The following is a 17,266-nucleotide window of genomic DNA, read 5'->3' as shown; positions in this document are numbered from 1 at the left end:
CTTCCCTGCCCTCACACCCATCTTCTCCATGCTCTCTTTTGGTAAGTTTCTTTTGTGTTTCTGAGGTTTGGTCCCCTGTGCCAGGCAATATTTTCCACTCCTGATTTAACTGATGGAAGTATGATTGCACAGGAATCTGACAGTAGTGGATGTAATTAACCCCCTCCACATCCCAGTTCCTCTGCCTTTTTCTTTGCTGGTCACCATCACTTTCAGGTCAGCTTTGGCCTTGCAGAAAGTTCCTCAAATAATGGGAATGACAAGTGGTAGCTGAGGCAGGTGCCAGTGCCTGGAGGCAGATTTTAGAGGTGGTATCAGTGTCAGCTTGGCACCAGCAGAGCTCCAGATTCACCAGTGCCCAATCTTGCTATTTACAGCCTGTGCTTCTCCATCCAATCTCTCTAGTGGCTCCTGCACAGAGGGAGGGCTCAAGCTGCTCTGAGTCCCCTTTTAAGCAAGTCTTGCCCATGGTGTTGGATGGATCCCAACCCGTGGAAAGGCAGAGAGTCCTCAGGGAGGAAGATGGGAACACGGCTTGCGTTGGGGAATGGCACATCTTGAACCCTTGCAGGAAAGTTACAGCGTAAGGAATGAAGTGCTTTGTCCATCTTACGGCTCATCAAACCACTCCTCCTCCAGCTCGTGTGTGCCCGGAGCCTGCCGGGGTCATCCCCCGGCAGAGGGGACACTGTCCCAGCCTGCTGGGAGCATCCCGGCCACCCTCCCGGCTGGCAGCTGGAGCCAGCGGGTGAGCAGCCGGCAGAGCCGGGCTCGGATTGCAGCAGGCTCCTCCTCCGGAGCCGGCCGGGAGGGAAGCAGAGGCGTGGAGCTGGAGTCAGCAACTCCGGGCTGCCTCACCTGCAGCGCGCCAGCGGCGGGGCCCGCACGGGGACCAGCATCTTCCCCACCCGCATCCCATGCGGAGCATCTCCCCCGCGCCGCCCCCCGCCAGCCCGGCATGGAGAGCCTGAGCGGCAGCCTGAAGAAGAAAGCCACGGAGCACCACTACAGGGCTGAAGTGATGATTGCTGGAGAGCAGCTGAGGTAGGAGGTCCCGGGGTCCTCCTGCAGCCCGGGGCACGGCTGTACCCGGGGGTCTGGGCTGTGTCCCGTTAGCAGCAGGCTCAAAGCTTTATCCTTGAGCAAGCTCCTTCCCCCAGGTGCTGGTACCCCCCTCCCCAGTACCTGCTGACCCTTCCTACACCCACCAGAGTGGTGACACACGTCCTTTCCTGTTATACCTTGTCCTGCTGCTCCTCTCTGGCGTCTCCTGCCCTTCACCCCCAGGTGCCAGGGGACTGATGTGCGAGTTTAGATGGCAACAGATTTTTTTGTCCCTTTCCACCTTCCCCCAAGCACAGAGAGTGGTGTGGTGGCACTGAGCAGCCCCCACAAGGTCCCTGATCCCTGGCTGGATGAGGACAGCAGCATTTCTGGGGATGCTCGGACTTTCAGGGTGACTTGGAAGAGCATTCCATGGGTGCCATGTGCCTGAATTGAATCTTCCATTTCCTGGAAGTCTCTTTTGGAAACTTCTGCTGGTTTGTAGTCCCAGTTCTTCAGCAGCTTCTGAGGGCTTTCTTCTTATGGAGGCAGAAATCCATTCTCCTATGCTATGTGTGGCTGAGAAAACGTGTTCCTCGTGTATCTGGGGTGAGAACCTTCTCCTTGCTTCCAAGCATGTGACTGGGGCTTTCCTAGCTCTAGAGCAGAGTTTGCTTGTTTGTATCTGGAGCCATTCTGGTTTATTTTGAAATGAGGGTGGAAACTAGGAAATATATCCTTGATAATGTAAATAGCCCAGAGCCTGAGTGTGCTATCATCAGATCCCTAAAATGAGCTTGGTGTAGGTATGTTGTTCATTCTCAGTGAGCGCTGTTAGCTTTAGCTTTACTATTTGTACTGTACCAAGGATTGATAACTTCCAGCTAAGGACTGGGGCCCCATCTTAAAAATACAGCCAAGGGACAGAGCAGGTTTATTCATATTTAAATTTCCAGTATTTTACTCATCTGGAGTGACTGAGGTTTAAGTTGAGCCCCATAGCCTGGGCCAAAGGAAGGGGTCAGGTATTCAGAGAGAATATAAAATAATCAAGCTGTGTGTTGAAACTGTGTTCCACATGAGGGGAGTGATGTGACTTCCCCGTACCTGCTGCAGGACAGGAGCAGATCAGGCCCTGGACCATTTGGTGATTGTGACTGTAAACACAAGAAGGGGATACAGTAAATTTGTTTGTGAACAGAACTCTTCCAGTACACTGCACACTGGGCTGACGTTGAATAGAAACCACTAAATTTATGTAGTTTTGGGGACACTCATCTTTTTTTTTTATTTTATTTTTTCCCCCATGGCTGCAGTGCCTTAAAGTTTCTTGGTTTAGGGAGCTCCCAAAATCTGAGAGTTCACAGTGAGGGAGAGGAGGGTCCTTTTGCTGGGGCTGGGCACACAGCAGCTGCATCCTTCTGCTTTGGTCTGGGCAGGAGCCTGTTCCCAGTGCAGAAGGATGGGAAGGAGCTGTTGGTGTAAAACCTGGGGAGGAGGATGAGGAGATGGACCCCAGCCTGGAGCTGGGCTGCTCCTTCTACTGAACCTCTGGCTGGAAGGAGAACTGAGGGAGAACACACTGAGTGTTTCAATTTCTCTTCTGTATTTTGGGGATCTCACAGCCTGGCAGGTAAGGACTTAGAGTGGTATGAATCTCCTGGGACCTGGATGGCTGGTGGAGAGCAGTGGGGAAGCTGAGGCAGAGGGGCTGGGTGATGTCTCAGACAGCAGCAGATGGACAATGTCCACGTTGTCCTCTGCTTTTCCCCAGATGTGGAATACAGAGGCATGGGAAGGAGCCTTGCAGCTGCCCTGACTCTGTAAACCTCCATCAGCAAAAAACGCTGCTGTGTCCACATGAAACATCAAACATTTGTTTTTCCCTGCTCCCCGCTTCCTGCCCTGCCTCCCCACTATTACATTAAATCAAACAAACCTTTGCTCCATCTTTGCAGTTCTTTGGCTTCCCAGCAAGTTTGCAAATGCCTCTGAGTTTGGCTTGGCCAGAGGGGTGAGTCTGTTCAGTGTCAGGATGGGTTTCCCAGCCAGGAATAGCTGCACGAGTGAGGGCTGACAGAATGCTCCGTGTGGATGACTGGGAATGAAGTGGATCCTGAAGGAATCGCTGGGAGATTGGCTGGTGTGGTTTGGGTTTGCCTGTCTGCCAGGGTCCCTCTGCTTCAACAGCTGCCTGGTTCAGGGAGGAGGAAAAATAATTCTGTATTTTGAGTCTCTCTCCACGAAAAAGATGAAGATAAAATTTTCACTGATATTTTGGCCTTGAGTTTGAGAGGGCTGCTGGCTCGGGCTCGTTCCTCACGTCTGCTGTCATTCCTCTTGTGTCAGACATAAAAACTTGCATGAAAATCACATCAGTTTTACTGGGCGTTGGGTATTCCTGGGTGGCATTCTGTAAGAGAGGCCCAATTAGTCACTTCTAATTGCAACAAATGGCTTATCTACACAGAGAGATTCTGGAACAGCTTCCTCGCTTTGCATTCACACCCTGCTGTAATTGGAGTTCCTCAAGTATGGACAAGCCCTGGTGCACTCTCGTCTGGATATTCCCATGGTCAAGAGAAGCAGCTGTGCTCTAATAGCTCTGTTAAGCTGCATTAACCACTCCTAAACATAAAATATACTCAGTAAATTTATGTCTTGCACAGGAAAAGTTAGAGAAGAAGGAAGCTTTTTTCCTGCAAAGAATAAAATTGCAATTTCTGCCACTGTCCAAAACTTTCAGAGGTGACGAGTGTTTTATTTGGATACTCAAACTGTGATGCTGATAAAGTGCTCATTATTTTGGTGCTCTGGAAATTGGGCTCACTTTAAGGTGTGTAGCTGAATGTGCCAAAATTTGTATTCTTGCCCAAAAGTCATTTGTCTGCAGGAGGTTTGGTGGCTCCCTGTTGGACTTGGATCTCTTGTAGTGAGCTTGACTTCCTTGAGGGAACATGGGACACTGCTTGATGTAGCAGTGAGTGTCATTCAAAGATGAGACTTCATGGTCAGAATGACCTTAAAAAGCTAATTATTAAATTTCTAGCACTGGTGAAAGGGAGGACTGGGAAGTAGAATTGTGCTTCCTGTGATTACTTTTTGAGATTTAAGCCTTCCTATACTTATATTTAAATACAAGGAAAATAAAACATCTCAGCACCACTTTGGGCTGTCACAGGCATGCAAAGCCCTCCCTTGTCCCCAGATGTACTGGTGCTTTTTCAGACTGGGGGTGATGAAAACTGGGGTTTCCTGAGCCTGTTTGCAGCAGCTCTTTTGCCTGGATGTGCCTCTCCAGCAGCAGCTGCTTTGCAGAAATGCTCCTGTTTCTGTTGCTGCCTTTTAGTGAGCACTTTGTTTCTTGTTTGGGGATTTTTTAAAATGTGTTGGATTTTTTTTTCCCCTGTGAAGATAGGAACAGAAAAGGTCTTTTGGATGATTCATCTTTCCAAGGCCACTCATTTGTTCTTAGCTGCTGTGAGAATGAACTGGAGTTAATATCCTTGAAAGATCCACCTTGTCATTTGAGATGCTCAAGGTCTGTTTACATGGGAGGTGAGGGAGAGTTTATTTCCCTTCTGTTTGGATGTCCCTTTCAACAAGGTTACCCGGGGTGACTAATGATGGCTTTGTAGTGACCTTGACAAAGAAACAATTTGCTTACCCAACACAGCCTACCCAAAGCAAACGCACGTGGAGGCTCCGACTGCCAAGCCAGGAGTGTTTCATAAGAGCCCATTCTCATGTTCCAGCAAGTGTTTTATCCTGACCTTATTCTGCCTCCTTTTTTTTTTTTTTTATCCTTTTGAAGAAGTAATATGTCCACAGGGTAGATTTTGCCATCTAGAAAACTCATAATATTGCATATTATTATATATTTCCCTAATCTTTTTTATCTGGAAGCATGATTAGAACCCACTCATGGTTTCACCAGCTTTGTTTTTGCAACATCACACAAGAGCTCTTACATCCTGTGCTGAAGGACAAAGTTTGTGTCTTCAGGGTTGACAGGAAACAGTAAACAAGAGGAAAGTGAAAAGTCCACAAGGACACTCAAGCCGAGCCTCTTCCGCTGCCCTGGGTCTGCAGGACAGAAGGAAAACTTGTCACAGGCTTAAACCAGCCCTTAAAGGTCCAAGATGCTGCTGCTCCAGAGGTGCTGAAACACCACTTAATTCCTGTGCTGGCAATTGTTCCCAGTAGAATATTTCCAGAATAAGTGTATTTTAAAATTTTTAAATCTTAGGCTTTAGCAGCATTGCTTGCTAAAAACTTTATTTTATTTTTCTCCTTCAAAATCTGTGCATTTTTTTTCTGTATTCTGAAACGTGATTTTAAAAAGAGAGTAAAGCAGGGGAAATAGTGTTCACCCAACCAGTTTCTATTCAGGCCTTGTATGATTATGGTCCATGTGTTACTGTATGTACAGGGGGTGTGTGTGAGTGTAAATATATATACACACACACATATATATTCGTCATGGAGTCCTGCAGACTCTTGATGGCAATAGAGAACTCTTGGAACGTTTCTTATCTTTACCAAACATTCCTCTAAAGTGCCTTCCCACTTGCTGATTGTGAAAGAGAGAAAACATAAAAATTGGCTGTGTCTTCCCTCATAGGTGGGGAGCCTCTTTTTGCAGTCACTGCTGACTTTGTCTGGTTGCATTGTGATGGTGGACCATGAAATAAAGGAAGAAAAAAGACAAAAACTCTAAAAATAGCAAGGCAGCTGTCTGAGGACTGTTCTGTCCTGGTAAAATCCATCTGCAGAACAAGTGCTGGTGACATGAGGGAATGAGTCTTCCAGGTAAAGAGGGAAATACTGGATATGGACCTCAGGATTTGAGGGAGGTCTGTGCAAGGCCAGGCCAGGAGCTGGTTCTGCATTAATCTTTAGTTTAGTATTTTAATTAGCAGGAAGGTCTGAAAACTTCTGTCAACTTCTCAGCATTAATTACAACAATCAATTACTAATTATTCCCCTAATAAAATGTTTTATGGTAAAACTTTTAGGAATTTAGTATTGGTAAATCCTACAATATAAGATAATCCACTATTAGCTGATAGCTTTTTAGGGTATTTAAACTTCTTGTGAGGTATCTAAAAGTGTAGTCCAACAGGCATAACTTTTCCAAAAAACCCAAAAGAAATTGAGACATGAAATAACGAAAGGCTGCAGTGTTTAATGCCTCAGTAAAACTCACTGGCCCAGGGCAAAACTGGGAATTGCGATGAATAATTTGAAACGAAAACCATCCTGCAGTTACAGAGGTGTTTAATTAGTATCTCTCCTCAGAGCCTGCTGCACACACTGGGCATTTTCCAGCACTGGTGTTTTGGGAACGGTCATGACTACAGGGCAAAAGTTTGGCCCCTGGACAGATCTCCTGCCAAACTGGGCTGGCTTTGGCTGGAACACAGAGGAACTCTGTGCCTTGTGGCTCGCTCAGTTGTTAAGGTCCTTTTGAAAGTCAAAGCCATGCTCACCTGAGTAACCTTCCCCCATCTTTCCATCAGAGCCACAGACCAGCCATAACAGCAGGGTTTTGGGGATAGGAGGGTTGTTGTTTGGGTAAGCTCTGTCCCAGTCAATCCCAGCTGGAACCAGAAAATGTCAGGACTGTTGTCCACTGTTGCTGTGGGTTAGTGGGTACATGGATTAGGTAGTGATGGGATCCACCTGGCACTTATTGCTTGGACAGAAGAAAGGAGGGCTCCTGTTACTGCTCCCACCTGGACTTCTGAGTAAGTCTCTGTCCTGGGGGCAGCTTTATTCCTGCTTTCATGTCCACAAGGAAGGAGAAGGAGACACAGAATCATGCCAAGATAATAAATACATGTACTGCTATTTATTTTTGTGAGTTTTGCCCCTCTTTACCCCCTTTGGTTGGCTGCTGTGGGTTTGAGAGGCTTGTTTAGAACAAAAAGCTAGGTATGGGTCAGACTGTCTGCTCAGGCAACCTGAGTGGTGGCAGTAGGAGAGAAGGGGATGGTGGAGAGGCTCCTTGGGATTGACTGGTGCAGTCTGGCAGTGCCAGGCAGTTTGGTTGAATTTATCGGTCCCTGAGTGCTTGGCACAAGTCCCAGCTCATCCGGGGTGGCCTCTCCCAGCTGGACAGACCTTGGCCATCAGACCCAAACTCCTCTGTGAGCCCAGCTGTGCTCAGTGGCTGCCTTTCCCCCCAGGCTTCGCCTCCACGATGGGAAGCTGATCAAGGACAGGCGGTACCACCTGCGCACGTACCCGAACTGCTTCGTGGCCAAGGAGCTCACGGACTGGCTCATCGACCACAAGGAAGCGCCCGACCGCGAGACCGGCATCCGCCTCATGCAGAAGCTGATGGATCACTACATCATCCACCACGGTGTGTGGGCGTCCCTGCCACCCCCAGGGCGGGGGCTGTGTGTCTGCTCACCCAGTGTGTCCCTCAGCCCAGCCACAGCAGCGTGGCCAGGTCCCTGTCTGCCACCCTGCCATGGGTGAGGGCTCCTGGAGAGGCTGGATGGGGCTGGATTTGTGTGAAGCTGCTTTGCTTTGGGGGATGTGCCAGTTCCCTGCCCGCCAGAGAAGGGCTTGGGCTGTGCACTGGTAAATGACATCTAAAGTGTCTCCTCTTTGAAATCAAGCTCAGTAGTACCTGACCTGTATCCCTGACCTGTATCCAGCCAGGTGGATGTTTGTATAGAAGCTGGTCTGGCTCACGTTTATATCACATAGAAATGGAGGCTGAATTAACAGCACACGCTTCACATCTTCAGGGAAATTCATTTTCTTACCATAAGACCCCAGTATTCCTTAGTTTCCCCATGCTGGGACAAATAGGGCTGTGGAGTCTACATCGCTCCAAGGCAAATTTAATCTGACACCTGTGGACCTGGAGCTGCAGCAATCCTGTAGGAAAGCCTCCCTTGGGATTTATGTGTGTGCTGCCATTACAAAGGCTTGTCTGTGAAACCTAATAAAAAAAAAAAAAAAGGGAAGGAAAAAAAGTGTGGAGAAAAATCACCTTGAGGCTCAGGCCCAGTTCTTAGCAGTATTCAAGGTCTTTTTTCTTTTTAAAATTTCTTTGGAACTTTCAGGAGTTTTGGATTAACTCCGATCACGTGCTGAGCTCTGAGCTGCAGAGCAATCCCCAAGGTCCAGCCCTTGGTCCCGATGTAACAACAGAAAACAGGTGCTTCAGGTGGGCAAAAAGCAATTTCTGTCCATGTGGTTTTCAGGCCCAGCCAGGAACAAAAGCCCCAGACTGTCAGACAGCCCTGGGACACCTCTGCCATCGCTGTGGTTGAGCTCTCTCGCTCCCAGGGCTTTAGGACAGGAGCTGTGGCAGCCTGGAGCTGGGTGCTGGTTTGTCACACAAGGATGTAGCTGCAGAGACAGAAGCAGATGACGACCACACCAAACCAAACCCTCTCCTCCCCCCTCTTCTCTGGGGTCCAAAAATAGCTGCCTTTGACCACTGCAATGCAAACACTCCCTGTTGCCATCTGCTCCTTGCTGAGGGTAATGCCCTTTACATTAAACTGCCTTGAATAAACTGCTGCTGGGCTTTATCACAAAAAGCTGAAGCAGGGAGTTCTCAGTTAACCATTAACACTTAAACCTGATTTTTTTCCATCTCTCCAGCTGACAGTTTCAAACAAATCCATTAGTTAATTAAACCTGTGCAGCACTGGGTACCAGCACTGTTTTGATTACTTATTAAGACATGTCCCTCCTGCTCCTATGATAATTCCTGGCAGGACACAGAAGTTGACTTTCCAACTTGCTTTTTGTCTATTAATTTTGTTAGTCTGTGGAAAGAGGGCTGCCAGCTAATGCAGCACTGCTCTGGGTGCTTGGCAATTGTCTGGCTACACTGTTTGCCCTCTTCTCCCCTGGCATCCAGATAATTATCTCATGCAGATCATCGTGCTGCCTCTTAATTGTCTGGTGTGCTTTGAGCTTTGGTTCTGTTACACACTGGAAACACATTGAAATTGGTCTTTAAATAGTAAAACTGCTTTGGTTTTCTATGGGCACAGTCCTGTAGGGTTTTATGTTCTATTCCCAGTTGCAATGGCTTTGGGATATTTGCTCCTTGGAATTATGAAGCTGCGAACTTTCACTGTTAAAACAACCTTCTCATCCTGCCCTCGTGCTCCGTGAGTCACAGGCTTTAGAGTCCTGATTGCATCTGAGACAGCTGCTCTGCAGGAATGATGAACCCGAGATAATCTGACGAGTTTTGGCATTTCACTGCTCACCTGAAGGGGAATGTGGTTTTGCCGGTCTGCTCAGATGGATGAAAAAGTGTTAAAATTCTCACAAGAAGTATCTTGAATCTTTTGAATTTCACTCTAGTGGATGATGTTACTTTAGTGAGGAAACATTTGTGGTTTTTCTTTTTCCCTTTGACTAATTTTCTTTGTCTCCCAGCATATTCTTCATTCTGGTTTTTGTCGGTTTTTTGTTTGGGTTTTTTTTTTACCACTTGACTTTTTTCTTCTTGCTTCACATGGGTGGACCTGAAGGCAGGCTGACTTTTAAGATCTGAACTGTGATTTTTGAGCTGGGTTTTTAGTCTTTTTTTTAGTTCTTTTTTTGTACTTGTAGTCTAGGAGTCTCTTTCAGGCAGGTTTATCTCACAACTGTATCCCAAATATTTACCTGCTAAAGGTTACATGAACTATAAAAATTTGTATTTACAACCTGCGTGCCCATCCCCAAGATGAATCCAAGGCTTTTCATAGAAATTTAATTACTCCAGTTGTATTGCACCTGGCTTTGAAGGAAATTTTCTCTTGAGGTCAGTTTGCCATGCAAATGAATTGGGCAGGGTTGGCACCAAATGGTGTGGAAAAGTTTATGCCATTTTTTATTTTTTAGCTTATGAGCATTTTTGACAGACAGAGGTGATTTTGTGGGGGTTTGAGTGCAGTGTGGTTTGTTTTCCTCTGTCCTCCAAGTCTGCTTCCATGTGGCTGTAGCTTTTTTTAAAAAGTTGATGGAGGCAGTTCTGTTCATCCTCTTTTAATCTAAATCTAAACAACAACACTTAAATGGAAAAAAAAAAAAGCAGCCCTATTTCTTCTAATGGATGTTTTAGTGTCTGGAACAAAATGCAGACTCCACCTTTCCCAAGGTCTGTACATTGGGACTGACCTCTCCCACCAGTATGAGCTTCAGGTATTCATGAGCAGGTAATTTGTGGGGACGAGGTCTCGGATGCTGATTGTTCCATGGGACAAGGGGCACAGGGAAGGACATGGCATGAAGCCCTCACAGCTTTTAGCCTGGAGACAACATCCTGCTGAGTGTGAGCCCTGTGTGTTCCTCATGGACTGACATCCCTGCCCTGTGTTCTTCCAGTCTGTGACGAGCACTCGGATTACAAGGATGCCAAGCTGCTCTACCGCTTCCGCAAGGATGACGGCACCTTCCCCCTCAGTAAGGATGTGAAGGTGTTCATGCGAGGGCAGAGCCTTTATGAGAAGTACGTGAGTCCTCCCCTGGCATTGGGGCACTGGGACTGTGCCCTGCTGGCGGTGCTGGTTGCTGGTGCTCTGCAGCTGGGAGCCACAGCTCCTACTGGCTTTGCTTTCCCTCCTCTGCACTCCCTGCTGTCCCGCTGGGAAGTGCTGCTTCCTGAGCCCTGTCACAGCTGCAGGACAACCAGCATCCTTGGGGATGGGACAGGAGTCTTACTATGAACTCATGGATGCTTCTAGGGGCTCCAGCCCAAGTGCAGGTGCTGGGATCTGGTACATTCCCAGCACTCTTCCAGCCTCCTCGTGTTAGCTGCTTCCACCAGCTGTATTAGGACTTACGTCCCGCCAAAGTCAGCAGGGTATGGGATTTTCAGGGTCCTCGTAGGCCTGGGTCCCTGCACCTCGGTTAGCCTGTTTGCAAAATTTGTAATGGAAAAGTTAATTCCCAGAGAGTACAGAAAACTCCTTCCACCTCCAAGTGTTTAGTTTTCTTTGTGTTGACTGTTTATGGTTCTAAGTCTGAGCCATCTTTCCAGAGTTCAATCCCAACCCACTCTCTGGACCAGTTTCGTTTAACATGCTCTTCACATTTCACATCCTCCCACTCTGGCAAGGAGAGTCACAAACTGGCTCTGAAGGAGAAGTCCTTCATCCAGGCGGGTGGTGATTTTGGGTGTGTCCCTGCCCCTTTGCCGGATGTGCGTCCTTGTACTTTGCTCTTGATCCGCAGCAGTGACTGTGGGATGGGGAGAGCATCCCGGCAGCCTCATGGCTGAGCCGGCTGCACCCTCTCGTGGAGACGCTGGATTTAGCTCTCACACGCTGCCAGCGGAGCACCTGCTGACTGAAACGCACCTTATCCATGCACTCGGACTGTCTGCCAGGTGTTACCCACGCTCGGTCGCTTGCTTGGCTTTCCCTGTGATCTTTAGCTGAGGTCACAGCCCAACTGGTTTTGCTGGAGCTGCTTCCTCGCCTCTGATGAAGATTTACAAAGGTACCCGACTGCAGCTCCATGTTCCTCCCTCCTTTCCCGCTGCTCCCCGGCAGGAATGTTCTGGCTGCAGTGCTTTGCCTGCTTCTCTCGGCCTTCCTTCATCCGGCTGCAGTTCCCGTGGGGACTGGCAGGGATGTCTGGCATCACGGGAGCCTTGTCCCACCTCTGTGCCAGGCTGGTGAGCGTGGAAGAGTCAATCCTGAAGGTGAGAGAGGAGAACTCTGTGAAGTACCAGAGGACTTTCCTGGGCTCTGAGATGATCGACTGGCTCATTCAGGAGGGAGAAGTGGAGAACAGGCAGGAAGCGGTGGAGCTGGGACGGGCACTGCTGGAGCACGGGATCATTCAGCATGGTGAGCCAGGGCCTGGCTGGAGCCGGGGTGGAAAGCCAGGGATGAGCGTGGCTGTGTGAGGAACAAATCCCCATTCATGCCATGCAACAAGTGCTGGTCAAGTGCCCACTTGGAGATGGCAATGGAGCCTTTTAGTTCTATGTTTGGAGCTGGTGACCTTTGAAACCAGAGCAGTCTTCCACCACCCACAAAGGCTTTGAGATGAAATCTGAGCCCTTGCTCTTCAGTTCTTCAAAGCTGCCGGCCACAGGGCTGGGCTGCACCCCTGGGTTTGGAGGGCTGGGGTGTGAGGATGTAATGTTTAGCTCCACTTGGCAGATCATATCCATCTGCTATAATTAAACTTCCAATTCGGAAGGCAGGGAGTCCTCTGAGTGTCTTGGGACAGGAGCAGGTGGAGGACTGTGACACCGAGGGAGATGGCACCTCTTGGGGGGGTGGCCCTGCTGTTCCTCCCTCCCTGCAGGCAGCACTCCCAACCAGGCAGAAAAGCTGCAGTAGAGCACAGGGGCATTAAAAGCAATTCATGAGGGTCCCTCAGGATATTTGTTATATATTTTTCCACCCCCTCAGCCTCTGCCTCCTCCCCTGTTCTCTCCTAGTCTCCAATCGGCATCACTTCTTTGACAGTGACACCCTCTACCAGTTCTGGATCAACTTCCGCCGCCGCCGGCGTCTCACAGAGTTACTCAATGAGAACTCTTCCCGTGCCCTCTCCGAGAGCCCTGACAGCCCCTTCTGCCTTCGCAAGCTCAACCCAGACCCAGGCAACACCAGCTTCCTCTCTGGTAACTGTGGATATGTTTGTGGAGGGGAGTGAAAGCAAGGATTACATTACCAGAGGATCCCAGGGCCGAGGGTGTTGTTCCAGCAGAGTTTGAGAGGCTCCTCTGGGCATCCCATGAAGTGAATGCCCATCCCACTGCTTTGTGGTGGATGTCACAATGCAGTGGCAGTCTCTAGCACAGACCCCTGTCCCAGGAAAACAGCTTAGCGTCAGCCCAGCTCTTGATCTTTCTTTGAAATGGTTTTATTCTTTCTGAGCTCAAATGCCATCCTCAATCCACACATACCTTTCAAGTGTAGGTCAGTAGGTCAGGCTTGGGGGAAAGTTTGTTACTTTAAACTACTCCACTTTTTCATTGAAAAATTTTTTATCTGCCTCTTTCAGTCCAGACCAACAAGGAGATCAAAGTTGTCTCAGCAGTTCGAAGGAGCAGCATCACTTCCCTCTCTGGAAATTCCAACGCCTACTTCAGTGCTCCTCCTACATTGGTATTCCCTCCTGTGGCTGAGTGCAACCCCAAATCAGGTCTGGGCTTCTGCATTGCCTGTTGTTACATGGGATGCATTGATTCCTTCAGGGCACAGGCTCAAGACCCATTGAGAGGAGAGGGTCAGCCTCACCTCTGCATCTTGAAGAGTTGTGCATGTGTTTGGAAAATCGCTGAGGTGGATGCAATGGTTTCTGTGTGCAGGAACTGTGCTTCTAACATCTGTTTTCCAGCCCAGGGCAATCCCCAGGCTGCCTTGTTATGCACTTTACTGTACAAACCCCTTGATGCTGATAGAATCTGTCACCTTCTGCTCTAGTGTTAAAGAGACCCGTCACCAACGAAGAGCTGCTGTCCCCTGGGGCCCCCTACGTCAAGAAAACACTGACTGTGAGTGACCATGGGGACTGGCATTGCTAATCCAGCATATTCAGCTTCCTGCCTGCTCTTTGGTGGTTTTCTGTTGGCTGCTGTGACCTCTCTATGCTAAAACTTTGACTGCATGTCACAGCATTGTGGCTTTTTGTTGGTGACTCTCTAGGGGTCAATGTCTTCACATATTCTTGTGGGTGGAAATGTGCTCAGCCCCTCTGAGGGTTTAATGTATATCCATGAGGTAGATCAGGAAAAAAAAAAATCCTGGGCAGAAAAAACCTCCCATTTTGGAGGGTTTTTTTTGCATTGGTGAGGCCCTGGCACAGGGTGCCCAGAGAAGCTGTGGCTGCCCCATCCCTGGAAGTGTCCAAGGCCAGGTTGGACGGGACTTGGAGCAGCCTGGGATAGGGGAAGGTGACCCTGCCTGTGGCAGAGGGATCAGAATGAGGTGATCTTTAAGGTCCTTTCCAATCCAAACCATTCCAGGATTCTGTGATTTCTGTTCCATCCAGCTCCATGCAAACCGTAGAATCAGTAAGTCTTGTGATGCTTGGGACTGGGACACTCACCCTCTGTCACAGGGCTTTAGGCACAGCTTTATGCATCTTTCAGGTCCCTCTGCAGATCAGGGGTGTTGATATGGTCCATCAGCATCTGGTGAAGCTGCATGGAATGGGGGGAGCATCCAAGGGCTGCTCTTGCCTTCCTTATGTTGGACTTACCCAGGACTGCAGACAACCTGAGTTTGAGGCTTTTGCTTTTTATGTTATTTCTAAAGCTGTAAGTCTGGTCAAGGCAGAGCTGGTGGGTGCTGGGTGGAAATGTTGGAAGGCAGCTCCTGCCCTGTGGATCCTATCACACTTGGTTATTTTTGTGCCTCATCCCTTCATTGCCCACCTCTGAAAGGGGCAGTCTCACAGAGAGCAGTGTAGGAAGCGCAAGGGCTGCCTTGCCGTGCTGGTTTGGCACAAGCAGGGTTGCAGAGGAACTGTGGATCAGGTTCCCAAATTAAGTGTGCTGTAGAAAGTGGTGGGAAGTGGCAAGAAAAATCAAGGTGGTGATCAGCATGGCACGTCTGAGGACGTGCTGTTCATTCTCCTCCTGAATGCTCTTGCCCTGCCCTTCAACTCTGCCAGCCTGGGCCTTTCATGGCTCATTTCCTCCTGCTTAGCTCTGCAGTTGCTGTTATTTATTTATATGGGTGATGTGCAAAGTGCCTTGGGAATTCCTTTTCTCTTCTGGTCACATCAGAGGGCCGCAGTATTGCAGCAAACTGCTCTGGCAGGCTGACATCAGAGTGGGGCAAGGCAAGAGCAGCTCCTTCCACCAGGAAATGCTCTGCTGTGCCAAGGAAAAGGCACCGTGTGTGTGCTCTGGGAATGTTCTCAAGCATGCTTGTGATGCATGCCTTGCACTTCAGCTTGATGCTGCCTGTGATTCTCTTTCCTGCACTTGCTGACAGGGAGTTAATCAGAAAGCAGCTTTGCAGGGACCAGTTAATCAGTTCTGCATCTCACTTAGTGCACAGCCCTTTCTCTCCCACCCATAACGGGTTAGGATCATGAGCTCTCCATCTCTCTGGGAACTGTTGCATCTCCTCTCTCCAGCCCATTCATTGATTTTTAAACCCCTTTTGTTCTGCTTGCAGATTGTGGGGGATGCAGTGGGCTGGGGGTTTGTGGTTCGAGGAGGAAGACCTTGCCACATCCAGGCAGTGGACCCAGGAGGACCCGCTGCTGCTGCAGGGATGAAGGTACTTCTTACTCATGGAGACCAAGCAGGAGACAGGATTTGTGTCCTGTTTGAGCTTTTTGGGCTGAACACATCCTCCATGATAATCCCTTCCTGCAGTGGGGATCAAACTGATGGAGTGGGCACATGGAACTCTGGGAAAGGTGGAGGGAGGGATGCTCTCTGCAGGCAGAGTGCCCTGTGTGTGTGGCAGAGTGGAGGATTTGCCTTCTCCAGGGCAGCACAGGGGCTGTGGGCAGCTAAAACTCAAAAAACTCTGTCAAAAATAAACCATCCCTGTGCCAGACCTTGGAACAGTCAAAAGTGTTTGAGCTACTAAAAACAAAGCAGAGAATTCCCAGTTCAGTTCCAGTGACTTTATATAACCCCAGTGAAGCAGGGAAGGAGCAGAGCTTTGTCCTGAATCACCCGCTCATTTCAGTTCCTGAGCATTCTGTTTCCCTGCTATTAGCGATGGACTTCTGCATGGAGCTCTTTTCCATGTACACAAAACCTTAATAATATTAAATTGATGCCTTGATTTGATTCATCAAGTAATTTCCAGTATTTCCAGATCAGGTGAAATGAACTTCGAGCTTGAAACTCACTTTAGGCCCAGGCATGTATGAGTTTCATGTGTAGAGTTTTAGGCATGAATGAAAGAAGTGTTGAGTTCTCTGGTTCCCTACAAAAACCCCAACAGCAAGGGAGTAATTTCTAAAAGCTGATATAAGTCTAAAGTCACATGGATATTTGAAATAATGGGATTCTTCAGAGGCAGAGTGTGACTCCTTGTTTGCTTCAGGCAGGATTGGAAGGGGATGGATGAATTTGTTTCATTTACTCAAGAGCCCAGTTAATTTCTCCTTACCTAATCTCATTTGCTACCAAATTGCTGGATGTTAATATTGTGCCTCATTTCCATGTGTGAAATGAGCCACTGCTCCTGAATTAGTCTTTTTTTCGTCTGTTAACTCAAATCTAAATCCCTTTGGTCCTGTTTTTATGACACGGTGATTGCAGCACTGTGATTATTGGTGTAGCTACGGGGCGGTGATGCTTTAAGGTTTCAAGGATTTTGACACAAGTTATTTGCATCACAGCCCCTGGTTCCAGTTAATCACGGGCAGGAGGTGCTGTGGGGCTGGAGGTGACCTGTCCCTCCTCTCTTGCAGGTGTGCCAGTTTGTTTTCTCAGTCAATGGAGTGTATGTTTTGCACCTGGACTATCAGACCATCAGCAGCCTCATCATGACAGGACCCCGGACTCTGGTGATGGAAGTCATGGAAGCCATTGAATGAGCCAAGGAGTCTCATCCCACTGCTGTTTGGAAAAGCAGGACTCTCCACTTAGCAGGGATGGACTGTGGGGAGGGACCAAGCTCAACCATTCACTGCGATGTGTTACCCAGGTGTTTTGATGTATTTTCAAATAAATACATTCTAATGGACAAATCTTGGACTTTTATGCTCTTGAAATATTTGTCTCTACCTGCTCTTGAGAGTGTCTAAGCTCTTGCAGCTCCTTTTTAATGCCACTGTGAGAATTTAGCACTTAATGAACCCCACCTTAGAGCAAGCCTTTCACCAGCCAAGCTGGGAGGCAGGTGGCAAAGCTGGTAAGCAGCAAGAAGTTTAAACCAAGTGAGTCTGTCTGAGCTGCCCTGAGCTGTCTGTGCAGTCTTCCGAGAACACAAATGTGCTCCCCAGATGGCCCCATAAGCTGTGCAACCGGCTCTGTCAAGAAAATAAGGAAATGAATACAGGAATGTGTGTTTCCTTGTAAATTCCGAGGCTCCTGCTACTCTCATGGCTTAGCCACGCTCACAGCCAGGGCTGGTCGCTGTTCCCAGATGTTTCTTGAAAAGGTGACACTTCCATGATTGTGCATTTTGTGCCTCCACCCCTTAATAATGCTTGGTTTCATTAATCAGCTTCGCCTCAGCAAGGGGGCAGGCAGAGATCCCAAACATCCTAGGCTGCTACCAACCTAGTGATGGAAGGCAGCGAGGCAAAG

The 17,266-nt window shown here is 48.6% G+C and overlaps 1 protein-coding gene across 4 annotated transcripts; it reads left to right on the top strand.

Moving 5' to 3' along the window:
- The first annotated feature begins 334 nt into the window (after nt 1-334).
- LOC138120833 (DEP domain-containing mTOR-interacting protein-like) lies at nt 335-16,704 on the top strand. 4 transcript variants are annotated; one of them, XM_069033845.1, is made up of 9 exons: nt 656-1,044; nt 7,236-7,414; nt 10,402-10,525; nt 11,692-11,870; nt 12,473-12,658; nt 13,042-13,182; nt 13,464-13,534; nt 15,168-15,272; nt 16,426-16,704. In XM_069033845.1, the coding sequence occupies exons 1-9, from the start codon at nt 959-961 to the stop codon at nt 16,549-16,551; spliced, it is 1,197 nt and encodes a 398-aa protein (XP_068889946.1). In that variant the 5' UTR covers nt 656-958; the 3' UTR covers nt 16,552-16,704. The 4 variants fall into 4 exon arrangements, 3 of the variants coding, with proteins under 3 accessions (XP_068889946.1, XP_068889948.1, XP_068889947.1); XM_069033847.1 differs by lacking the exon at nt 656-1,044 and adding an exon at nt 6,543-6,888; XM_069033846.1 differs by lacking the exon at nt 656-1,044 and adding an exon at nt 6,775-6,906.
- The last annotated feature ends 562 nt before the right edge of the window (nt 16,705-17,266 follow it).

The sequence above is a fragment of the Aphelocoma coerulescens genome, chromosome 20, assembly GCF_041296385.1.
Source record: "Aphelocoma coerulescens isolate FSJ_1873_10779 chromosome 20, UR_Acoe_1.0, whole genome shotgun sequence".
NCBI lineage: Eukaryota > Metazoa > Chordata > Aves > Passeriformes > Corvidae > Aphelocoma > Aphelocoma coerulescens.
This window is presented reverse-complemented; position numbering and strand designations above follow the sequence as displayed.